Raw genomic sequence first — 24,976 nt, 5'->3', positions numbered from 1 at the left:
ATGACAATGGTTGGGTGACGGCAATGAATAGCGAGCAAGGTCAATGGTGTTGTGTACCAACAACGGTTGTTCTGTGTATGGTGGTCACGGGGTGCTCTGGTGATAGAGAGAGAGAGAGGTCGTGAGGTGGTGAGAGATATAGAGAGATGGTGGCCATGAGACGGAGTTGAGGTTGTGAGATGGGGATCAAGCTGTGAAGTGCTTGGCTGGTGCGAAGGTGAGCAGAGAGTGAGGGTGGAGCTGGGAGATCGTGGAGAGTTCAGAGAGAGGCAGGTGAGGGCGAGTGGAGAGTGATGGAGAAGGTGAAGCTGGGATGGACGAGGTTGCGAGGGGCTGAGTTTGGGTGAGAGGGAGAGAGGCCGTGAGGAATGTGTGTGAGCTGGGAGAATGGAGATTGAGGCTGGAGTGAGAGAGAGAGAGGCCGTGAGGGAATGGGAGAATCTGAGGAGATTGGGAGAGCCTGAGGGTAGATCGGCTATGGAGAACTGAGCGCCTCGGCCTGAATTCTGGAGCTCTGTTTGCTGCTTATGGCCGTGGTTGGTTTCGGAGAGACGATGGAGCTGAGAGGGAGTGAGATCGAGAGATCGGGGAGCCTGTGAGCTTGCGAAGTTATGGAGAGATGAGAGAGGGCTTGGTTTGGATCTATCCTCACAGGGAGTTGGGGAGCAGCTGTGATGGTGGACGTGGAGTGACTGTGGTTGACGGTGATGATGGCGGCAAGAAAAGTTGAGCTCGGCTAATGTGATGACTGTGAGGGAGGAATGGTGGGGGCTGTGTGTTAAGACTATGAGGGGCTGCCGGAGGTACAGGACCGTGCGGGAAGGGAGGAGTGCAAGAGAGTGAGGGAGACGGAGAAGTGAAGGCAGGGGTGTCTGGGCTGGAGTTGCAGGCGAGGACGGAGTGATCAGTGAGGTGCTGCATGAACAGTGGATTTGGAGACCTCCCTCGTGAATAGTGTGCATGTTGCCTATTTATAGGTTTTTCCTTTTTCTTTTTTTTTTCTAATATACATATATACATCATTTTTTGTATTTTCTCATGTATTTCGGCTTTTGTATTTTGATGCATTTCTTTTTCTTTTTTTTTTGTTAATAATAATAATAATGACGTCTTTATTATATTTAGATCGGACAAAATGAAGTATCTAAAACTACAATATAAGATTCAAATTATTTTTTAAGATCTAAGATGCAACTTTCGAAACAATATAAGATTCAAATTATTTTTAAGATCTAAGATGCAACTTTCGATTATTTCAAAGAGGTCAAAATTCAAGGATTTTAGAAATCAACTCATATTAGGGCATTCTTTTTAAGTAAACACATAGTTAAAATTTAAACCCAGATCCACATAAAAACGCCCATCACACAAGCCTACATCCCCCAACCCCCAATTATTTGATCTAGTACGGGGAAAAAGCACCAAATTATTTGCAAACCATCTGGGCAACTACATACAGAGTCAAAATTTTTTATTTAAAACACTGCCCCATAAAAATATTTATTTAAACAAATAAAAATTAGAGTTATAAGCCTTAATCAGAGTCACCGCTTACCTAATTCTTGGTCATCGCTGAAGATACACCAGCCTTGGCTGTTGAACAATGACAATAGCCTCTGAAGAGAAAATAAATGAGCAGGAGATTAATAGAGACTGCTTGGCACAACTACATGCATGCATACATTAAATTTTTCAAGCAGATATACAACTCTCCCCACAAGCCCTTGTCTTTGGACTTGGGCTTTCTCAAGTCAGCGGAGAATGCATAGGGAATTTAAAAGAAGGTTGCTTGCTTCTACAATTTTGCTATATTTTGCACAATCACTTTCTGCAAAAATCAACATAACTGGAGGAATAAAGCAGCTAAAAACTACAAAGAAAGTTGCAATAATAATTTCCATTACAACCTAAAATTTCAGTTGTCTTTTCTTTTATCAAAAGAATGGCAAGGCATGAAACATGTCACAGTTTATCCAACTGTAATACAAAACAATGACTGGGCATAGAAATAAAAATTAAAACAAAGACAATAACATAATCCCAATAATTTAAGTAGGGTGACATCGTGATGAACCAGCAACATACAGACATGATTGCAACTGATATCCAAAAATCTTCCAATCATTGAACCATTTCAATGCACCCTTGCATGCTTCTGCTTCCCAGCAGGCGCACAAACAAGAATAGGAGAAGCTATAATTCAAAGCCATCCGCCACCATCGGAGGAACAAAGTTGCAACCTTGAAGAGTTTGTTCAAAGATATGACCCACCTTCAGCAATGTTTCCTGCAACATGAAAGGAGGATTTTCAGCTAAGCAATCTGACAGTCCTCCAGACTTGTTCAATAAAATACACCAACAATGAATAAATAAAGTAGTTAATACCTCATCAAATGCCGCACCAATCATTTGAAGACCAACAGGAAGGCCTGCGTGCCCCCCATCAACAAACCCGCATGGCAAAACCAATGCAGGCAGCCCAGCCAAGTTGACATTAACCTATATTAAAAATAACATCACTTAAATGTGAAACCACACAATGAATACCAGCAACCATTGAAGGTAAGCCTTGAATGTTGAACAAACGACTATTTGAACATCAGAGCTCAATAACCAGTCTGCACAGGTTAAAGAGTGCACGGGTCTATTACTCCACTTAAGTCCTGAAATGCCCCCAAGATAAAATTTGGACCCATTTGCTCTACCCCAAATAGGGAAATGAGAAAGGAACTCCAATAAGCTACAGTGGAACTATTTATTTAATGCTTAGTCAACCACTGGTACACCCAATACAAGGACATCCTAAGAAACGTCATTCTGGGTCATTTAGGAACAAGGGAACGTCAGAAAATGATGTAGGTTCTATTAAAGAAAAAGCCCAAAAGTCCAGCTCAAGTGAAATTCTAAGTCCAATCCTTAGTGGAATCCAATCTGATGCAGCAAGGTGGAATTTTTCTGGATCATGAACCTAAACAGATTGGTTTTCATCTTGTTTTAATTGCAGAAAACAGGGTCCTATTTAACACTTGATGTTTAGGTTCCCAAAGAATCAAAAAGAGTGCAATTTGAAGGTTAGACAAGTTAAAAGCTATTGTCTGAACAGCAACTCATTTGCAATTTTTAGCATGCTAGCATTTAATTATGGTTAGCAGAGATTTTAAAAGCATGAGACCTTTTCTTTTGGATAAGTGTAGCACTCATTTCTGAACTTCGGAAACTTCAGTTTTGACATTTTCCTTAGCTTGGAGGGATGTTCCAAGTTCAAGTCTTGTATATTTCCCATATCTGTACTAGGGAAAATCAAAATGTTATTTTGAATGAAATTGCAGCATTTAGCTTCCCTCTAGTTCCATATCTCTCTGGTGGATTCCATTGAGCAGCGAACCTTTTTCGCTTCATATCTGTAGGATGGTGATTCTCTACTCTTAAGAGTGGTGAGCATTTTCGTTTTTTCTTTTCCCTTGTGATTCCATTTTGATTCCCAAACGACCTGGTATCAAGATGGCATAAGAATTTCAGAACGAAGTTATTCCTGGTGTTCTGAACTTTGACTCTATGGATCCAAATAATAAGGGAGTGGTTGAAACTTCTGCTACAAGGGATCAAAGTGATTTGCGATGGAGATATTTAAAACTGCAGCAAATTCAACATCTGTATAGCACTTAAGAGACTCCTGAACAAGAGCAACTACGTCCTACTTCTGAGCATGCCATTGCAGTTGATGGAGATGGCAACGTCAATTGTCAACCTTTTTTATTGCATTAGAAGCCATGCAACTAGTGAGGATGAATTCTCCAGTCTCCACATCACTGCCAGTAGAAACCATGAATTTTAGCAAAATTTCAACATAAAGTAGAAATCCGTGACTTCAAAGCGAGTGCTGAGAATCCAAAATAGATTGAATAGTGTTGAGAGGGATGTTTATTGTAAGGATGTATCAGAAACATTTGTTCCATACGACATAAACACCTGAAGAAACAAAGAGCTTGATATTGTAAGATCCAATTTGACTCAAATAAAAATGTCAAAAGCACCTAAAAGGAAGTGTTTGCGTAGAACATATAGGCAAGCTGCTTTCTTTCGGTACTATAATTTCAACAGAGAGGACTACACAGCTGAGTTTGATCACTTTGACTACACATCTGAGTTTGATCACTTTATTGTGTGTTTTGATATTATGAAGCCCAAAAAATACATCATTGCTCAGTGTCTTCAAGGGTTCATTCAGGCATTAGTGGTGTTATTCAGTCACAACCATACTGGACTTTGAACAATGCAGTGAAGCTAGTAATCAAGGTGGAAAGGCAGTTGAAAGACTCACATGGCAGCAAATCGAGATTGCTTAAACACAAGTTTGTAGATTTATAATATTTAGTTTTCTAGATGTTGAACCGGTTTGGATTTGATTCTTTCAGAGGTAGGTTTTGGTCTAGCCAAATATCAAACTGAGCCCAAGCCTAGTATCCAATTTTCGAGCCAAGCTTAAGCTTGAAATTTGGAGCACGAATCGAATCAAACCCGAGCGCTTCTATTCTTCCGAGCCAATCCTGAACATGCTGAAGCTTGACTCGGCTCGGCTCATTTGCAGCTTTATTCCTAGTCATCCAAAGAAACTCTAATATGGCTTGAGCTGATGAAGACAAGGATGGATGGCTGCAAACATATTTTTCATACAAGGTGCACTTTGAAATGGTGAGGTTTGTAATATTATCAATGATGGAAGAAGTTGTGCAAATAGAGTAGCAGCAGAAGTGGAGAAATTGCAGATGAAAACTAATGATCATTACAACGTTACAAACTTTGGATATTTCTCAAAGGCAATTCTGTGAAGGTAAACAAAACATGTTTAATTTGGTCTTCTATTGAAAGAATTATAAAGATGATGTCAAGTTCAATGTCATTCCCATGGATGTTTGTTGTCTGCTTTTGAGTAGACATTAGCAATATGACAGGAAGTCTCTGCAATGGATTTAAAAACACGTACCCGACGTTTGGAAGTATGGAATTCGGATCAAACCCATGCAAATCCAAATCCAAATCCTGAAACCATGCTCCCTAACATTACCTTAACACTTTTGTTTTGGTCTCTTTAAAACCAGAACAAGTTCCTAGGCATTTTAAAAGGGAAACATTTTTTTTTTTTCACCAAAGATAAAAAATTGCACCTTTTATCAGAAATTCATTAAAGGGTACCAGGTGGATGAATACTGAAAGAGGCCAAAAAATATCAAGAATTGTATGAGTGTCTATAATGAACAGGCCACTATTCCAAATAGTTACAGAAGTAGTCATCTGGTCCTCGATAATATACAAGGGCATAGCTGATTCTTCAAATGCTCATCTATTTCTTTCCCTCCACACATTAAAAAAAAAAAAAAAGCGTGGGGAATAAGAGGGCTTTCCTTCTTCGCTTACTAGAGTCAATGCCTTTCCTAGCCCTTATGTCTCCCCTCCAATGTTCTGGCAGAAACCCACTGCTACTGCCTGTTCAGTGCAGTCGCCAGATGCCAAAGACCTCTAGACCAAGAACAATGCAAAAGGATATGCTTAATTTTCTTGGCATTTTCCAAGCACAAAAAACATCTGTTAACAAGTGGCAGTCCTTTTTCTGCAGGTTGTCTATTGTAAGAATCTTCCCAAGAGTTACCTGCCATACTTAAAAAACTACCCTCATCAAGGCAGCCATTTTCCAAATAGTCTGCCATGGGAACCTGCTGGGTGCTACAGGAGAATTGAGACTCCTGTTATAGGAGCTAACTGTAAAGCTACTGCTTTTGTCCAGGGTCCACTTAGCTTCGTTAGGGATGTTTTGAAAGAGAACTTTGTACAAGCTGCCAGAGAGATCTACAAGGTGATCAATCTCACAATCATAGGCATTCCTCGCCGGGAATCTTCCAGGAAATCCCATTGGCAGAAAGTTGGAGGTGTTATTACTGATTACAGCTTCTTTGTCAAAGGTCAAGCTGAATATAGAAGAAAACCTTGCCCCAGGGGGATAAGGGCCACACTAAATTTCATGTCAAAAGAAATAATTAACCCCATTTTGTATGATGAATTTAATAAGAAACAAATCTTCCCGGTCTCTCCCGAAGAATCTACAAACTCCGACATCATAAGATCCTTTGACTTCTTGTACCCAACCATTGTGGCCAACACCATATTCATTTTTTATCTGAAAAAATACAGACTCGGGTCGTCATGAACCAGTTTTTTATAATATGAATACCATAAGATCCTTTGACTTCTTGTACCCAACCATTGTGGCCAACACCATGTTTTGAAGCAATGATTCTTATCCAGTAGTGGTTTTTCTCCTTCATGAACATCCAAAGACATTTTCCAAGGAGTGCTTTATAGAAAGTAGAGAGGGATTTCATCCTAAGCCTCCGATTTGAATCCTAACAACCCCCAATTTGACATGATGGTATTTGAAATCCTCCCCCATGCTTCCCCAAAGGAATCTTTTTTGAATATCCTCTGATCTTTTGGCAACCAAGCAAGGGATGTGGAAGAGGGACATATAATAGACCAGGATACTTGAGAGGGAAGTAATTTGATATTTAAATCAGCATTAAGAAATCTTTTATGGAGAAATAGTAAAAATTTATGCTCATATTGTGGAAAAATTAGAAGTAGAATAGAGAATGCCATGTCCATTAGTACAGCCCTTGTTGAGAGAATTTGCAGGTGCTCCTGATGTCTAATGACATTCCATTTGGTTTAACACCTACGAAAAACATCAAGCAGTATATATTGATCATGTTCCTGGTGGCATTCTTACTAACAAAACAGCATTATATACGATGAATCTGAAGGACAATGACAAGTGACAGTGACAAGTGGATGACTTTCTTGCAGAAGGTTTGAAGGGGGGGGAAAGCATGAGCTGCTGCACCGTTCCAGTCCTATTGGTGCCGCAGAAGGATGGGTCATGGCAAATGCATCTTGATAGCAGCAATCAACAATATGACCATGAAGTACATATTTCCAATTCCAAGACTTAAGAAAATCTTCTTGACCAACTAACAGGGCTGTGGTATTCTCTAAAATTGATCTACCTTGGTTGTCACCGTATTCCAATGAGTACAAGATAGCTTTAAAAACAAGGAATGGACTCTATTGCTGGTCATGCCACATGGACTCTGAAACGCTCCTCGTACTTTTAAAGACCTTATGACTTTTTTAACCATTAATGGGTCAATTTGTTGTTTATTTGGATGATATTTAGGAGTAAAGAAGGCCACGTGAACACACGAGCATTTAAAGCAAGTGTTTCAGACTTAACGAGATCAGAAACTTTATGGCAACTTTAAGGACTTAAGTCGATCCATGCAAGATTGAAACCATCACTAGTTGCTTGTTCCTAGAAGTCCACATAAAATTCAGAGCTTCCATAGACTTGTTTCTTTCTACTGCAGATTCATCAAGGGATCTAACACTCATTCGCTCAAATTAGGGTCTACTGGATCAAGGATTTTGTTTAAGGAAAAGAAGATAAGGAAATCTATTTTTCATTGTATTTTCTCCATATCAAACACTATTAAAAATATAAAAATTATTGTTATATAAATAATATTCATATAAAAAAATAAATGTTAATGATGTGTACTTAAAAATTGTTTATAATGTATTTTTATTTCCTTTTTCACTTTCCTTGATAACAAAATGAAAAAAATTGATTCTTACATATTTTCTTTTCCTTTCTCAAATGTTTTTCCAAATTCTAGACAAGGCCTTTGGGGTGCATGAAGGGAATTTCTTTAAATGAATGGGATCAACACAAAAAGAAATTAGAGCATGTGAAGAAGAAGACAGAAGAAGAGCCCTTGCTTTTTCGAATTTTTGCAACTTCCCTTCTTGGATTTTAGCAAAGTAGTTTTAAGTTGATTGTGATACTTCCACTGTGAGTATTGGTGCACTTCTTAGCTAAGCAAGAAAAAACTATTGCCCTTTTTTTGTGAGAAGTTGAGTGATTTTCCAAGAAAGTACTCCACTTGCAATAAAGAATGCTATATAAGCCACAACATAAATGCAGAAAGTAACACAATGTGGAACTCACGCAAATTGCTCGTAGGATAGTATCCCCTGGCATGTATCTAGAATACAAAAATGTAAACTTTACTCGTAGGATAGTAAAATATTATTTGGACTTTTTGCTCTAATAATTATATGGTGTGCAACCGTGCATTCAAAGATATCAAACATCAGTTTTCCCACTGCATCTAAACAAAAAAGCTCTTTGTTATTATTTCATCATTTGTGCATTGATAAAGAGCTTGGCTTTTCTTTCATTATTCTTGTGGGGAGGAGGGGGGTTGTTTACAGTCCTGTGTAAAGTATAGCACTTGTATTGATAACCATAAATTAAAGCTGACCATGATATTCTGGGTTAAGCATAATATATACTATGAATCTTCAATGCACCAGGGACAGTGGATCATTCATGCAACTTATTTGGAGACTTGGGACCACAGTTAGGTTTATTTTCATGGTGATCTGAAAGAAAGAGCCTAGGGAATGCAGACTCCTATTTCACAAATCCACCACATGTACCTAGGCAGATTAAAATGTGGATCTCAACAGGGAAAGAGGAAGGAAAGTATCCCAGCTAAATTTCCATTATCACCATCTCCTGGTCTCAGCTAATCTGGTTGTTGGATTGAATCTTGTAATTGCAGTATATTTCTGACTACATTACACACCTTCATTTTCAATGCAGTGATGACAAATGAATTCTATATAAATTAAAGCAATTGATCTACTGCATTAACCCAATTATTAGCAATAAAAAATAAAATCTTGTGCCATCACTTTGGCCCAACATAGGGTTTTAATTCTCACTCTTCCTAAACTTATTGAATTTTTGAACGAGTTTGCTCACCCAGAACTTAAACCACTGATGAATGTGAAAAACCAACAGCAAAGAAAAGCAGTGAAAAACATTTATTTTAAGCAGCTTAGAGAAGCTCACTGTCATGATATCTCCTGCATACATTGCCAATGGATCATTTTTCTTCTCACCTGTAAATGCCATGAATAATTGTGTAATTGTAAATATTTTTTTTAGAACAAATAACACAGAAAAGTCAAAATGCACGCATCATACCGATCTTATAAGCAGCAGATGGAGCTGCAGGTGAAATTAGGATGTCATTGTGATCCAACGCTGCCTTGAAGCTTTTCTGAACTAAGGTCCTAACCTAGAACACTATTAACATCATAAATTTCTTCTTAAATAAGAGAGAGAGAGAGAGAGAGAGAGAGAGAGAGATCTGACAAGGACTATGAATTAGAAAATCTATCATAACCAGGATATAGTGAAATAGAATATTTCTGTTCCATAAGTTCCAGGAGACGTGACAATACAGATGTCATCATTACCGCAAGCACAAAAAGAAAAATAAGAAGATAAAAAATAAAAACGCAAAACCTGGCCAAAATAACATAATGAACTTTACATCATCGACCCATGGTTTACCTAGTTCCAACTTCTGAGTACCATCAATCATTATTTGCAAAGTTGATGTAAGAAAAGTTCATATTTATCACATGACAATGATATTAGAAGTTGGAAACCACAAAACACCAATATATGGGCTCCTGGTGTCCCCATCAACAGCCATGAGGTTATCACACAGAATACATGGTAAATAAAATGCTTTGCAAAATAACAGAAGTACCTGTTGTGCACGCTTGTAATACGCATCAAAATAACCAGTTGAAAGGGCATATGTTCCCATCAAAATTCTCATTTTGACCTGTAAAAATTTACACTTACTTTACTTTAAACTGACTGAATGATGCAACTGTTTGAGGCTTTACATTTTTAAGTAATGGCTAGCCCTAGAACAGCTAAGATAATTTTCATCTACCAAATATTCAAAAGCTGTGTAGAATCATGCAGAAATTTTCTACAGAGGCAGCTAAGATTGTTCAATACCTCAGGACCAAATCCATTTGCTCGGGAATCCCCATAAAGCGAATTCAGCTCATCAGCAACAACTTGATTTCCATACCTGTATATTGATAAGCTATTGAAGCTAAGAAACTCACAAGCCTATCCCATTGTCACTCTCTCTCTTCTCTCTCTCTCTCTCTCTCTCTCTCACACACACACACACACACACACAAAAGGACAACCATAATGCAATGTATGCATCCAAAAAAAATAAATTTTAAAAATGAGAAAATTTTCTGAGCAAATTACCTGATGCCATCATAGCGTGATAAGTTTGAAGATGATTCAGAAGAAGCAAGAATATAGTAGGCTGGTAACCCAAGGGAGAAGGAGGGCATTGACACCTGTAAGTTTTTTTTTTTTTCTTTAGTGTAAGCAAATTCATAGAAAAATAACTATGCATAAAAATCTAAATTAAGGTAAAGTAATTAGGGTTTCCTGACAGGCAGTACTAGCAACAAGGTAAATAAGAGGAAAGGAAAACCTCCATCACAGTGCATCCCAATTCTTCCAAGTGTGAAATTGCACCACGGATTGAAGATATTACTTCTGGATCAACACCATCATCTAGAGTTTCGCTGATCACACCAACCCTCAGTCCATTTAAAGGTTTAGATTCCAATAAATCCGCAGACATGAACTGATATGTGAAGTCAGGAACCCCCTGAAAATTAAAATATCACAAAAAATCAAAACAATGACAAAGAAACAAAAAATAACATGTTAAAATTATCTGGTACCAGATATTTTAGATCTGATACTGGTACTTTGACCAAATTCTTGTTTAACAATAATAAATGCAATCATATACTCCATAATACATAAGTCTTGCCCACATCAAACAATCTGAATCTTCAACTGCAATCATATATACTTTCAGCAGTTCCATGAATGAACTCTGATGTGGCACCAAAAAACTAGACCACGTGGAAGCATCAAAATGTTCAAGAGCTTTGCAAAATAAGTACTAATAAATAACGTAATATTGACAGGCAGGCATGCCATAGAGGATCAACTACTCTATAAAAGGAAAAATGCAAAATATACACATAAAACCTTACTTGCTTACTACTAGTAGCATCAAGTCTATCATGGCCAGAAATTGCATTAAGAAGAATCCCAGTATCAGCAACTGTCGAACCAAAACACCCAATGACATCAAGCGATGATGCATATGCCATTAAGCCAAACCTCGAGACACGCCCATATGTTGGCTTCAATCCAACAACACCACAAAATGATGCTGGCTGCCTTACACTTCCGCCAGTATCACTTCCCAATGACACTACACATTGCCTAGCAGAAACAGCTGCAGCTGAACCCCCAGATGATCCACCTGGAACTCGAGACACATCCCAAGGATTTGCAGTCACCTAACGAATGAACAGATCGTCACCTGAGTAAACCAACTCCAGTTACCATGCAGAAATTTCAAAATTTAAGGGAATGTTTGATGTTCATTTCTTGTTTTATATTTTTTATGCAAAACAATAAAGAAATAGATGGGTAATTACATGCTTTCCTAATTACTTGTTTTCAGATTTTGTTGTCAATTTTCAACTATTTTAACAGCCAAAAAACTGAAAAGCTATTTGGTATTATTTATGTATTTTAATCATTGCAATAAGTGGTTGGCAACACCTTTGCCTGCATTGCTAGCTTTCAGCTGTTATCATTAAAATTTAGCTGTTATGTTAAAAAAAGGGAACTAGATTTTCTAATTTTTAATCATTGTGCCAATCTATTGCAAAATGTAATTCAACATCCAAAATTCATTTTAGTGGATTAAGTTATTGTGTTCACAATTTTTTAAGTCAAAAATTTTAAATAAAATTTTCATATGAATTTAAACTTAATTAAAATTAAAATATCCATAAATTTTCTAAATTTTGAAAAATAATAAGAATATCTTCTAAAAAAATGTTTGCTTTTTTCAACCTTTAAATCCAATATGATTTCTTTTGGGGCACTAAAAAGCATGCTAAAAATATTTAAGACCTCAGAAAAAATCTAATTAATTTCTATTTTTTATTATAATACCTTTGAAACTGTTTTTTTTTTATTTATAATATTTTCACTATTGTAATCATATTTGCTAAGAGTTATTTGATTCAAGGGAAAAAGTGAAAATGAATTCAGTTATGTCCTTTTAATAAAATATCTAAAAATAATTCTTTTTCTTAAAAAAATATAGTAAAAATATCTTCACCATTTTTTAACATTCGTAAGCAATAGGATCACTGTGAGTTTAAAAATATAATTATTAAGTGAACCCTATTTTTATTTTAATACATTTTAATTAGACTTCAGATTAATTTCTAACGATTGACTTATTAACATTTATTGGCCATATAGTTAAATTGCTTTGTACTTGATGATAAAAAAATTTATGTAAATTGAAAGGCAGTACGATGATTAATTTTTTTTATTCAAGAATAAAAACAAACATGCATAAATTTATGTAAATTGAAAGAAATTTTTTTTTTTAATCCAAGAATAAGAATAATCATGCATTCAATAAAAGGACAGTATATTGGAAGGCCACTAAATTTTTGCTATTTTCAGGCCCAAGCGGGAGCTGAAAGTGGAAGTCAGTAAACAGGATAAAGCATTCAGTTCAGCATTGGATGCTCGTCCAAGTTGAATTAAAATTACTGAGAACTTCAAACTCTGATTCATAATATACATTTGGTACCCGGAATGGAATAAAGAAAGGAATAGAAACTGTATATCGATATAAATAATTACAAGAAAGTCAGCTCATGCAAAAATTTGTATCGTTTTTCTAAAATGGAATCAAACACAAATAGACATTCCCCATCGTTAAATTTAGGAATAATCAATTCTCATCTATTTCATGTTCTTGATTAATTACATTTTATTTTTCATTAGTATTTATTTTGCAATGACAACTTTTTTTTCCTTTGCTAAGGTATCGGTGGTGTTGTTCTATTCTGTGAATAGACAATGACAGAGCAATTTTAAGCAAAAAGGTATTCAAGAAGAGAGCATTAAAATTAAATCATTCAGATAGAATCTCAAGAGCCCAACCTGAAACGCGGACCTTTCCGTGGTACTCCCCATGCCAAACTCATCCAAATTCGTCTTCCCAACAACAATTGCGCCGCAATTCCTCAACTTCTTCACTGCCGTCGCATCGAACGGCGGCTGGTAGCCCTCTAAAATCCTCGACCCACCGGTCGATGGCATGTCCACCGTACAAATGTTATCTTTGACAGCGACAAGCACTCCGGCCAAAGGCCCCAATTCCTCCTTCCTCTCAATCTTTCTGTCAATCTCCTCTGCTTCTCTCAACACAGTGTCAGAGATGTGGAGAAAGCTGCGAATATGTGGCTCCGTGTGTCTGATGCGAGAGAGGAAGGAGTTAGCGAGATCGACGGCGGTGACGCGACCGGTGAGGAGGGACTGACGCGTGGTGAGGATTTGGGAAGAGGCAGCTGGGGTTTGGGGCCGTGATTGGTTTGTATGGGAGTTGTGAGTGACCGCCTGTGAGGAAAGGAGGGGTTTGGAAGTGTGGAGGAGGCGGCGGAAGCGGCATTGATGGAGGAGGAGGCAGCGATGGGTTTGGGGCGTGGAGCGCATCTGAAGAGACAGAGATAGAGATGCACGTCGGGCCATGCGTTCCACGGGTTTCCACGGGGTTTTGTTAACCTGGGAAGGGACTCGATAGGGAAGCCCAGAGTAAGGGTCGTTAGCGTATGTTTGGTGAAATGAGTTTTTTTTTTCTTTTTCCTAGAAATATTATTATTTTATTAAAATTTATTTTAAAATCGTCTAGAAATTTTTTCTTAACTTAATGTGCATCCAAAACTCACTAGATGATCTAGCGAATTTTATATAAATATTGCTACCTCATAGTAAGTTTTACATAACGTATGTGGGGGGTGGCAATCCAAAATTTGTTGGTTGAGATAGTAAGATTTATTTTGTGTTACCGGTGGATGTAGAGATTTCATCATTAAGAATCTTAATGTAAAAAGAACCAATAGAAGCATAATGGGTGCAGAGAAGTATGAATCTTTTAAATGTGATAGATGAAAAATGAATACGACCTATCCACTACGGTCAACTTTATCAGCAACAAATAGCAAGGGCCTACAACCAGAAGGTCTAGCCTCATATATTTCGAGAAGACGATTTAGTGCTCAAGAAGATACTTGTCAATCGAATTGATCCCTAAGGGAAGTTCATCCCAAACTATGAAGGATCTTTCTTAGTAAAGAACGTGTTTTTGGGAGTAGCAGTAATTTTGGAAGACATGGATGGTGAAGTTTTTCACTCATTGGTTAATTCTGATGTAACTAAGAGGTTTTATGTTTAAAATTTATCGAGTCCAAGTGTGATTATAATAAGAAATTTGAATCCTGATGTAATTTATGTACCTCATTTCTTGAATGAAAGTATATTTTTGTGACTACTCTTCATTGTGTGCATCCAACTTTGAACCCTAAAACTATGACAACACCATATTTAACTAAGGAAAATGTGGGAGTCAAAATAATGAAAGGTCCTCTTTCAACTACCTTAAAGATGATCATAATCCCTAGACACCCCTTTTTGAGCCAACATTTCTTTTCTTGATTAAAACCATAGACAGCAGGATCAAAGAGAAAGAAAAAAAAAGAGGAAAAAGGAAAATGAGATAATAAATGCAAACCAAAAGAAAGTCAACAAAAAGAAAAGAAAAAAAAAAAAGAGCAAAGGCACCATCAACAAGATCAAAAGGGAAAATAAAAGAAAGGCGGCAAACCTAATTCACAAAAAAGGAAATTTTGAGCCTAAAATACCTTTTTCAAACTCCTAAAACCTTAGCCCTATTAAAGTTAAAATAAAAGCCCTCTGGGATTATGCAACTCATCTTTTCCTTAGTTGAAAGGAACTATATATGGACTTGATCCCACCTCAAGCATGTAGACAACCTGTCAAATAAGAGGTTCAATCTAGCACAACATCCAATTAGCTAGTAAAAGTGAGACATTAAGCCTACCATATATCCTTGTGAGTGATTCTAGTTCAACATTCGTTGGTCTTAAAAACAAATCAAACTTAGGATTTGATCGACATTATGAATAGAGACCCATATAGGTAGTAGTCATGCACGAGCCAAGTCAAAAGGAAAGCCAGTAAAGTCATTTTGGGGATGAAAAAGTGAAAGCATTCAACTTCTTTAGAGATAACTATCCCCATCAAGGTTCAAGATGGGAAACTCCAATTCCCACCAAAGATTCTTAAGAAGAGTCAAAAAGAATTGTATCCCTCCAAATTCCCAAATGGTTCATGAAACTAGAAAAATATGATAGAGGAGTTTGATTATGAAATAGTTGGCAAGAGCCCCCAGCTTTAAAGATAGAATACCCATTCAACAAGAACCATCGATACCATAAAATTGGAAACAGACATGGTGGAAGTTGAGGATGATCTTTCTATTAAAACCCTAGATGAAGTCCCAAATATGCTAGGAAACCCACTCTAGATAATCCATCTCTGCCGAGGAGTCGAAAGTGCCGAAAGCAAAGAGGATTAGGAGATAATTTTTCTATTGAAATCCTAGATGATCTCCCCATATTGTAGAAGACAAGGTAACATTCCTTATTACAAGGATTAAAACTATACAAATTAGCGAAACCACTAACGCTTCTAATCTTCAAAGTTCAACTTTCAACAAGAAACCTTCCACTTAATCAACTCATACCTTCCACTTAATGGACTCATTTCGTGAATTTTGATTTAAAAGTTGGTGGGTTCGAGCAAGTTAAAGGCCTTGATAATTTTTGGAAGGTTGGTAGAGAAACAAGTTGCTTCCCGTTTGTGCAGAAGTTGGAAATTTGAATCAAGATAGTGTCTCATTTTTAGGTGGTCAATGACACTAATGGCTAGAATTAGAACTTTGAATTTTACTTCTAATTGTGTTGATGATAATAGACCAACGTCTTGTCTCCATTCCCCAAAAAAATGGGACGGTACTAGGGTAGTTTTTTTTTTTTTTGGAAACAAATGCAATATAGGATCTTTAAGGGTTTTAGGCTAACCAAGGATAACATGTATTAGAGGACTCCAAAACTAAGGGCAATCTTTGAAGCACCTTGTTGATTTGGCCGCTTGACAATTCTCACACTAGGTAGGAAGACGTAATCAAATCAACTGATATCATTCCATGATGCATCGAAACTTCCTTTCTCTCATTATTGGTCATCTCTTAAACTCTCTTTTCCCTATTTAACTTTCATTGAATTTAAAGTTGTTTGCTCAGAATAAGTGAAGAGTGGTGAAGGTCGCTACGTATCCCTAGTAGGAGTCTTAATAAACCACCTAATTTAGTTTGTAGATAGTAGAAAAACAGCACAGTAGACAAGGTTGGCAGAAGACTCGAATAACAAAGGGTCTAGGTCATATGTTGGTGCATCTTGGGATTAATGACTTGGAAAACTCTGCTCACTCCCCTTTTTTGCATAAAAAATCATGAACTTTAGGTTCTTGTCGAATTTTTGATTTTCCAAAACGAGGTAGATTGGGGTTACTATCCCCTAAAACCAAGTCTTTGTTACGTTAGAGGAGGATTTTTAGGGTTATAATCCCTTGAGAGTGAATCTTTGATTTTCCAAGACGAGGTAGGTTAGGGTTACTACCCCTTCAAACCAAGTTTTTGTTGTGTTAAAGGAGGTATTTTAGGGTTACATTTTCCTAAGGCTGAATCTTTAATTTTCCAAGATGAGGTAGGTCAAGGTTACTATCTCCAATCTTTAATTTTCCAAGATGAGGTAGGTTAAGGTTACTATCTCCTAAGACTAAGTTGACTTTGTTCTGTTAAAAATAAGGTAGCGTAACGACCCAAAAATCTATACCAAATTTAAAAAATAAATAAATAAACTTTACTATATACTTTATTTTACTCTAATACCCTTGGTATCTACTATAACATCTCAGACCCCAAATGAGCACTGAGGAAACCCTGTTCATTTTGCACAGCTATGCAGCGGAGAACATAAAACTGTACATCCATATTTACAATACAAGAATTCCATAATTCCTCAAAATATACATACACAAAAACACATCTCCTAGTAACATCCACCAAGACATTAGAAAACTATCCAAAAAAACATTTCCCTAAAAACACTTACCCCTAAACCAGGGCAATACAACAACCCCTCTATCAGCGAACCTGATCTGCTCGTCTAGTTGGATCACCTGAAAAATGTTAAATCACTGGGATGAGACAACGCTCAGTAAGAGGAAATATGCTATTACTAGTGTGTGGCGACTGAGTTCCATAAACACTATACTGATAAATATTTGAAACTGTAAAAGCTAGTAAAACAACATACAGTACAACTTGCATCTATCATAATTTAAAATACATTTGTTATATTTGAGTTTTTTACTTTTTCATACTTCTAGTATTATACTATATATCTACTAATATTTAGTAAAACTGTATACATATACATAACTGTGATATTTACCCTGAAAAACTGTATGTCATGATTTAACCCCTTATGACAGGGTTGTGTTACTTGTAGGCGGGACTTAACTTTGGTTGGCCTACCAAGATAAGTATACTGTAACTCTACCAATCCTTAGTCCGACCATCTACAATCACTCCAAGGCACAGTACTGGTATCTATCTCGTCAAACCGGCCACCTTAACCTAGTCTTCTGAGGAGCCTGCAATCTCTCTAGGCACGGTTGACATAAATCTTCCACACTCTATCTGAGATGTGTGGTTGCACTCTGATCTATAATAGCAATGGTGCCGTGCTCTGCTAATGTCTGAATTGATTCATCATGGTTTGTTACTGTATAATACTATTTTCTATATATATATCTTACTGTTTCATCATGATTCCAAAATAATCATAACAGCGTAAACTATTCTGTAAATACTGTAATATATGAACTGTAATAACTATAATAACTAATCTGTAATATCTAAACTGTATAAACTGTATATCATAGTGTTATGGCTTTAACATTTTGAAAATCATGGTAATCTGTACATGCTATAAAATATCTGTCTATAAAATATATCTGTCTGTATAATATCTGTCTGTAAAATATACCTATATGTATAATATACTGTAATTCATAATTCTGTATAATCTGATGAAACATATCTCTACATGAATACTGTAAATCATAGTTATCTAAAAACTATAGAATTTTTGTAATAATCTAATAATATCTCATGCCACACAACTTAAAAAAATAAATATTTCATATCCTAAAAGCTTTATATTCTAATATACAAATAATTTGTATATGGAATGATGATCTGAAAAACATATAATTTACTGATAAACATTCTAAAATTCCTAGCGTAGCATATTTCCCTTATCTATTTGATTGGGAGGCTTGCCTCCAACTCAACCCTCACGCCCTCGGCGTACCAACCTCTGAATCCTATAGTTACATATACACAAATTCCCCAGAAAATCATCATACTCACATTTTCTGAATCTGCCAATTCATGATTTCCTAAACTATAATTTATTTGGGTTATTGAAAAAATAATCACTGAGGTCCTCAACCCATGCCTGCAGGGTTCAAAAAACACCCTATGTAATGACCCAGAAAAATATTGATATTTAAATATTAAAGAGAGAGGAAAATAGATACAGAAACAGAAGGAGGCCGTAGACTTCGTAAAAGAGTAAAAGAGTATATATGTATATATGTATATAGTAACAGATCCCTGAGGAAAGGTACACAGACAGATATAGATTACAGAGCATGGTACCGTTGCTAGATACAGATAGAGTGCAACCACATATCTCAGATAGTATGTGGGTACCGTCAGCCGTGCTCGGAGAGTATGCAGCTCCCCAGTACACTGGGTTGAGGGGGTCGGTTTGACGAGGTAGTAGCCAGTCCCGAGCTTAGGAGAGGATGCAGTTTGGCCGGGATGAGGTAGTGTAGAGTATGATGACTTATTTGGAGGGCCGACCAGATAGAGTCCCGCCTACGGGTCGCACAACCTTGTCATGAGGGGTCACATCATGACGTACAGAGTCCCAAGGATAAAAGCACAGTTATATATATATTTACAGTGTTACAGTATATGATGAGTATAGTATGATATATTATCAGTATGAAAAGTAGAAAAATACAGATGATACAGTGTACTTTAAATTGAGAAGGAAAGATATGTTTGAAAGATATGATTTACAGATTGTTATTGCATTACAGATTAGTTATTATTTTAAAAGCATACTTAACTTAGTTGTCACACACTAGTAATAGCATAGTTCCACTTACTGAGCATTGACTCACCCCATTACATTACCATTTTTCAGGTGAGACAGTTGGGCAAGCAGATTAGGCTCGCGGATAGAGGGGATTTAGATCACCCTGGGTTTTGGGTGAGTTTTTGACGAGTTTATATTTTTGGTAAAGATGAGGATAGAGGGGTTTACTTTGTATGGATATGACCTGTATATATTGGATTCTGGTATTGTACAGTTATGTTGTAATAGTGATATGCTTTATGTTTCCGCTGCGTAGGAATGCTTATCGTATGACTTTAGATACATGATTACAGATATATATATATATATATATATAAATGATAAGAATTTTGAGGTCGTTACACCCTAACCCCAAAATCATAACACCCTAATTTTACTCCACAAAACACCAGTATATTCTCATACAACACAAAATCTGGGCTCGGATGAACTTGGTAATACTGGAAATACCAAAATAATATATTTACCTTGAAATTGGTATGGTGCACAGTTGCCCAAACCGACAATCTATTATGGCAGACTTGTAGATAATCTCCTCAGGATCATCATGGCAGCTTTTGATCGTCAAAATGGGGAGAAATGGAGCAAAAATCATAGAGAGAAGGGGAGGGAATCAAACTAGAGAGAGAAAGAAAACAAGAAAATGAAGTTCTCTCACTGAAAATGAATTTTCGGCTATATATAGGTGGCTGACCACATGGCCTCGTCGACGAGCCATGACACCTCGTCGATGAGTCCAAGAAAGAAGTTCGTTGACGAACACATAACCCTCGTTGATGAATCTCAAGCCTTGAAATCAGCCCTCTCAGTAAGTTCTCATCGATGAGACACGTGTCCCCGTCGACGTGCCCAAGAAGACATCTCGTCGATGAACGCTTTGCGCTCGTCAGCAAGACCCTACTAAGTTCTCCTTTGAAATTTCCTTTTCTCTCAATCCTTTTATTATTTAATTGCAATAATTTTTCGGGTATCTATAGGTAGGTTAGGGTTAACATCCGCCAATATCAAGTCTTTACTATGTTAGAGGAGTTATTTTAGGGTTATAATCCCTAAAATTGAATATTTGATTTTCCAGCACTAGGTAGGTCAAGATTACTATCCCCTAGTACTAAGTCTTTATTATGCTAAGAGGAGGTATTTTAGGGTCACAATTCCCTAATACTGAACCTTTGAACTTTCAACACAAGGTAGGTTAGGGTCACTATTCCTTAAGACCTAAGGCAAGCCCTTGTACTTTCACAATGTTATGGTCTTTTCTTCCTTATATTTTGATTTCTCTCAACCAAAATGGACATCTTTGCACTTAGCTAGCACCTTTAAAAAGAAGCACTAGCCAAAAAGGGGCAACTAATGATGCCCATTTTGTCTTGACAAGGTTTCCACTAAGGAGCTAAGAAATTCAAAGGTTGCTATGCTCTTTGGAGTTTCTTTGTGCCTTTTTTACTTCTTCTTTTTTTTTTTTCCATTTTTGATTGTATCAAGTGATTCGAGACTATCCAAAATGGTGAGGTGGGGTTCGACAGCGATTTTGACCTTATGCATGCAAATTAAAACAAAATATCTGTCATTTTGAGCATTTTTGTCCTCTTTCTGGCAAATCTAATTGCTTCAAGCGATTCAAAATAGTCTAAAATGGTAAGAATAGACATGACGATGATTTTGAATTTAGGCACACAAATTGAGACAAACCCCTCTTTTTGGCATCTTTGCCAGGTAATTAATTTCAATTACTTAACCCATGCTTAAATAGAATACTTGTAAGTTAAGCCACTATTGTCCATTGCACAAGATTGAGTGTTAGGGATCCATCTTATATTATATATCACTATACCCTAAACTCATTTTTGAATATGAAAAGCCTAAATCAAAATCAAGACATCACTTTAAGTATAAAGCACCAGTGATAATAAATTCCATATCTATTTAGTGCTAATATAAAGTCATCCTCCTCATAATCAAAATTAGAGGCATCCACCAAGGGATTGCTTCCTTTAAGTTCAAAATAAAAATCCTCTATTTTTGGTTCACCATCTCCTCCATAGGAAATCTTTACCAACCACGATCACATTCGGTAAAGTTTTCATCCTATTCCATGGTTCGTATCCTTACTCAAAATAGTGATCACACTTAAAGGATACTTTCCAATCACCAAAGAGCTACAGCCAAAATTCATATACTCTTTAGTGCCCTTTGCCAAAACAGTTAGGACAATGTCTTTGGACTTCTTATCCTGAAAAATGTTCTGCCTATCCTAAATACTCTTCTGTACCCATTAGTGATTTAATTTTCAATGAGTATTAATTCAAACTCCCTTCACAAGCTCTCAAAATTTAAGTCAAAACCTTTAGAACTTCATCTTCATGAATTAAGTTAAATGGTTTCAACATATATGAAAATGCAAAGTTTCAAGAAACCTATGCACAATTCCTAAAGTTTAATGTCATTTGAACTTGTGTCTCTCACATTTTTAAGATCATAAGAAATGAGACAGTTATAGGCTTTGTACATTGAAAGAATATTGTTTATGACTTTTTGGTTTGCTAAAGCCTATGCATTCAAAGCCAAGCTTAAATCATTAAAAATCTTATAACTCTTGGCTAAAGAATTTGAAAATTATGAAAAAGGCATAAAATGAGTAGAGTACATAATTGAGGGGGAGCATTTATCGTTCATGTCCATATAAATTTGAATGCTCTCATATTCTTATATCATTTATGTCTTTATGCCTATATGTGTATAGCACTGCAGCACTACCCATGATTCAATGAATGGTTATAATCTCTTTGATGGATAGTCTATGTATTTTTCTGGCACGAACTTCTATTGAACTATATTAAATATCTTGAGTTGATTATACTACTGGAATGCATGCTTAGTCTAGAATGCCTCCTACATGGCGGATGCAGTTGATGTGAATTGCATGCTGGTAGTGGATTATAGGTTCTTGCATGCTTGAATTGAGTTATATATTGCTTGCTTGAATCTATTAGGTACAGGTTTTATGGAAAAATGTCTTATTTACAAACGGCATACTGCCGAATTTTCATTAGAATTTTCCCAAGTAAAACCTTGTCTAAAGATGATTATAATAAAATTAAAGTTAAAATATTTTTGAAAGGATGAGTGAAAATCAATTAAATAATTAAACTTCATCCTGGCATAATCATAAGACATTTAGAGGAGCTCAGCTCCATCTCTATAGAAAAGGCTCAAAGAACTCATATGCATCAATTCACTTATCAAAATATTGAGGCTCTTTTGATATCCTTGAACATTATATTATGCACTTGAAGTTCTATGATTTGATATGGAATGTTCTTGGGTCATGAACATTATTGCGTGTCTTAATCTATACTCTCTGATGCCTCTATGGTCTATGGGGACAACTATGCTAATCAAGTGACAAATGTAATTGACAAATACTCAGTATAGTTGATTTTAAAGATTTGGATTGATGGCTTATACTACTTGGCATTCTTAATGAAATCAATCCTTATTAAGTATAAGCAGTTTATTTCATCTAAGCTTGGATTCAATTTGAAAGGGGGAGTATCTTAAACTAAACTCTTATCTTGTTATGCTCACCAATACTTTTTAGCTTAGATTTGTTATTGAATCAAGTGTGACATGTGCTTAAATAAAATGATTATATTGAAAATCTTAAATTGAAACATGTTGATTTGCCACGATCATTTGATTTGCCATATGATCTTACATGTGTTTGTTAAATTTTTAGGATCATTATGGTTGTGGTTTTTTGGTTATACTTTAGTATGTGCTTAATTGTTAAACCAGAACATTGATGCTTGCTTGTGCCTTATTTGAAAAGATCTCTTTTCAGCAAGCAACCCCCAGTACCTTTTTGCAAACATCATAAGGGGGATATATAATAATAATAATAATAATAATAATAATAATAATAATAATAATTATTATTATTATTATTATTATTATTATTATTATTATTATTATTATTATATATTCTAAAATTACATAATTGGTTCGATAACTTCATATGAAAATGCATGTCAACTAGTTAGACCGTGTTTGTGTTCAAACCAACTATTTGCTATCATATGTCGTGTGCTTTAAACCCATATCTTTCATGGGTCTTATGATATGTTTCAATTGCAATAGTTTGTGCATATTTATGGTCTAATTTTATTTTTCATGTCATTTAAATATTTAAATGACCAGTTATATTGTTTGTATGCTCAATTGTTATACTTTATACTTTATACTTTACCATTCATTGTGCATTGTATGATTATATTATCTTTTTGGATGCTGAAAGTAATAATTCTTGATCATACTGGACTGTTTGAGTTGGTAGTTGTGGATAAATTGTTAATCTAAAACTCAATCAGGTCATTTTTATATAGATATTCTTCTAGAAAATGTTTTATTTTCAAACGGCATACTGCCAAAATTTTTAAAGATTTCCTAAAACCATATTTGTATTTGAATGATAATTATCTTTTATTTTCCTATATACTTAAATGATTTATCTAGACCCTTTTTACCGTTGCCAAAAGGGGGAGAAGTAGGCAAGTATTTGTCATCATCAAAAAGGGGGAGATTGTCGACCCTATGGGTCATACTCTATTTTGATAATGACAAATACTCAAGTATTTAATGTTTATCAAGTTTATGTGCAGATCCATAAGAGCATATCACTTGATGACATATGAAGACTCCAAGTCTAAAGACCCAGAAGAATTCCTTTTTATTGTAATCTATATTAATTTGGGTTTGTAATAGTAACATAGGAAAAAGATCTGTAATAATCTCTATATATCATGCATGTAAGAACCTATAAGCTCAAGACCATAGACAAACCTTAGGGTTTGGTTGACCAACATCGGATTTTTGGGACCATTTCAAAATGACCTTAAATGGACCTTAGGTTCCCACACTTAAGTGCACAAAGCCCTAACATAGTTCTCATATTATCAGGGAAAGATTAGTGCAAAGAAAATGACCTTAGGTAAAAATTAGAAGGCATTCGGGCGACTGAACCTGGTAGTTCAAACTGCGTAGGTTGACCAAACCGTGGATGGGTCAAAGTGTTGACCTGAGTTCGGCAAACTAAACCAAAAATGAGCATATATTCCACGGGCGACCAAAACTGTGTCAAGTACTTTCCCACTAACTCGAGCGCCTGAACCTCATCGTTCAAATCATCCTCGGGTGACCGAACACATGAGTTCAGTTAAATTAAACTTCAGACTGAGCACCCGAACCAAGGACAGTGTAGAAATCACATATGTTCAGCCAACTGAATCTTGACTCGAGCACCCAAACTTTAAAAAACCGCTTTTTTCATTGAGTCTGTTCAGGCGACCGAACCGTGGGTCAGCCACCCGAAACTCTCGGGTTATTTTATATTATTACCACGGTTTTGCTAAACCATTTTAAAACAAATTTAAGAATGCCCTATATGTCCCCAATGGCTATAATTTTGCCAGTGCCTATATATACAAGTTCATTTGCAAGGATTAGCAAAGAATTAGCAAAGTAATTAGTGAGAAATCCTCTAAAAATTTCCAAACCCTATTCTCTCATACTAAGTCCATAACACTCAAATATCTTCATTCCTTTGAGAAATCTTACACTATGAGTGTTTTATTCATCATTCTAAATTTCTAAATACCCTCACTTGCATTTGTGGTTGTGATTTTTATTAGAGGATTGAGCAAAGAATTTTCCCCCTTGATTTTGTCAATAAATCTTTGGTTGGGAAAAATTCCTA

The 24,976-nt window shown here is 36.0% G+C and overlaps 1 protein-coding gene across 2 annotated transcripts; it reads right to left on the bottom strand.

The window, feature by feature from the left end:
• Nucleotides 1-1,882: 1,882 nt before the first annotated feature.
• On the bottom strand, nt 1,883-13,684 carry LOC131148887 (glutamyl-tRNA(Gln) amidotransferase subunit A, chloroplastic/mitochondrial). Of its 2 annotated transcripts, XM_058098845.1 has the most exons (10): nt 13,010-13,684; nt 11,020-11,331; nt 10,443-10,622; nt 10,208-10,302; nt 9,941-10,016; nt 9,681-9,758; nt 9,107-9,200; nt 8,972-9,021; nt 2,386-2,499; nt 1,883-2,286 (listed from the first exon to the last, which is right to left on the bottom strand). In XM_058098845.1, the coding sequence occupies exons 1-10, from the start codon at nt 13,595-13,597 to the stop codon at nt 2,194-2,196; spliced, it is 1,680 nt and encodes a 559-aa protein (XP_057954828.1). In that variant the 5' UTR covers nt 13,598-13,684; the 3' UTR covers nt 1,883-2,193. The 2 variants fall into 2 exon arrangements, 1 of the variants encoding a protein (XP_057954828.1); XR_009135080.1 differs by lacking the exons at nt 1,883-2,286; nt 2,386-2,499 and having other exon boundaries at nt 9,107-9,208; nt 13,010-13,631.
• Between the last annotated feature and the right edge of the window lie 11,292 nt (nt 13,685-24,976).

Source organism: Malania oleifera, chromosome 2, assembly GCF_029873635.1.
Source record: "Malania oleifera isolate guangnan ecotype guangnan chromosome 2, ASM2987363v1, whole genome shotgun sequence".
Classification (NCBI taxonomy): domain Eukaryota; kingdom Viridiplantae; phylum Streptophyta; class Magnoliopsida; order Santalales; family Ximeniaceae; genus Malania; species Malania oleifera.
Note: the sequence above shows the minus strand (reverse complement) of the source record. Positions and strands in the feature narration are given on the sequence as shown.

Bases quoted from the DNA above. Each gene is read 5' to 3' on its own strand.
- LOC131148887 (XM_058098845.1), bottom strand. From the start codon at position 13,597: ATGGCCCGACGTGCATCTCTATCTCTGTCTCTTCAGATGCGCTCCACG. The intron at 9,201-9,680 runs GTACTTCTGTTA...ATAGTGTTCTAG, and splicing joins ATTACAAGCGTGCACAACAG to GTTAGGACCTTAGTTCAGAA. The intron at 2,500-8,971 runs GTGAGCTTCTCT...TTTTTAATATAG, and splicing joins ATGCAGGAGATATCATGACA to GTTAATGTCAACTTGGCTGG.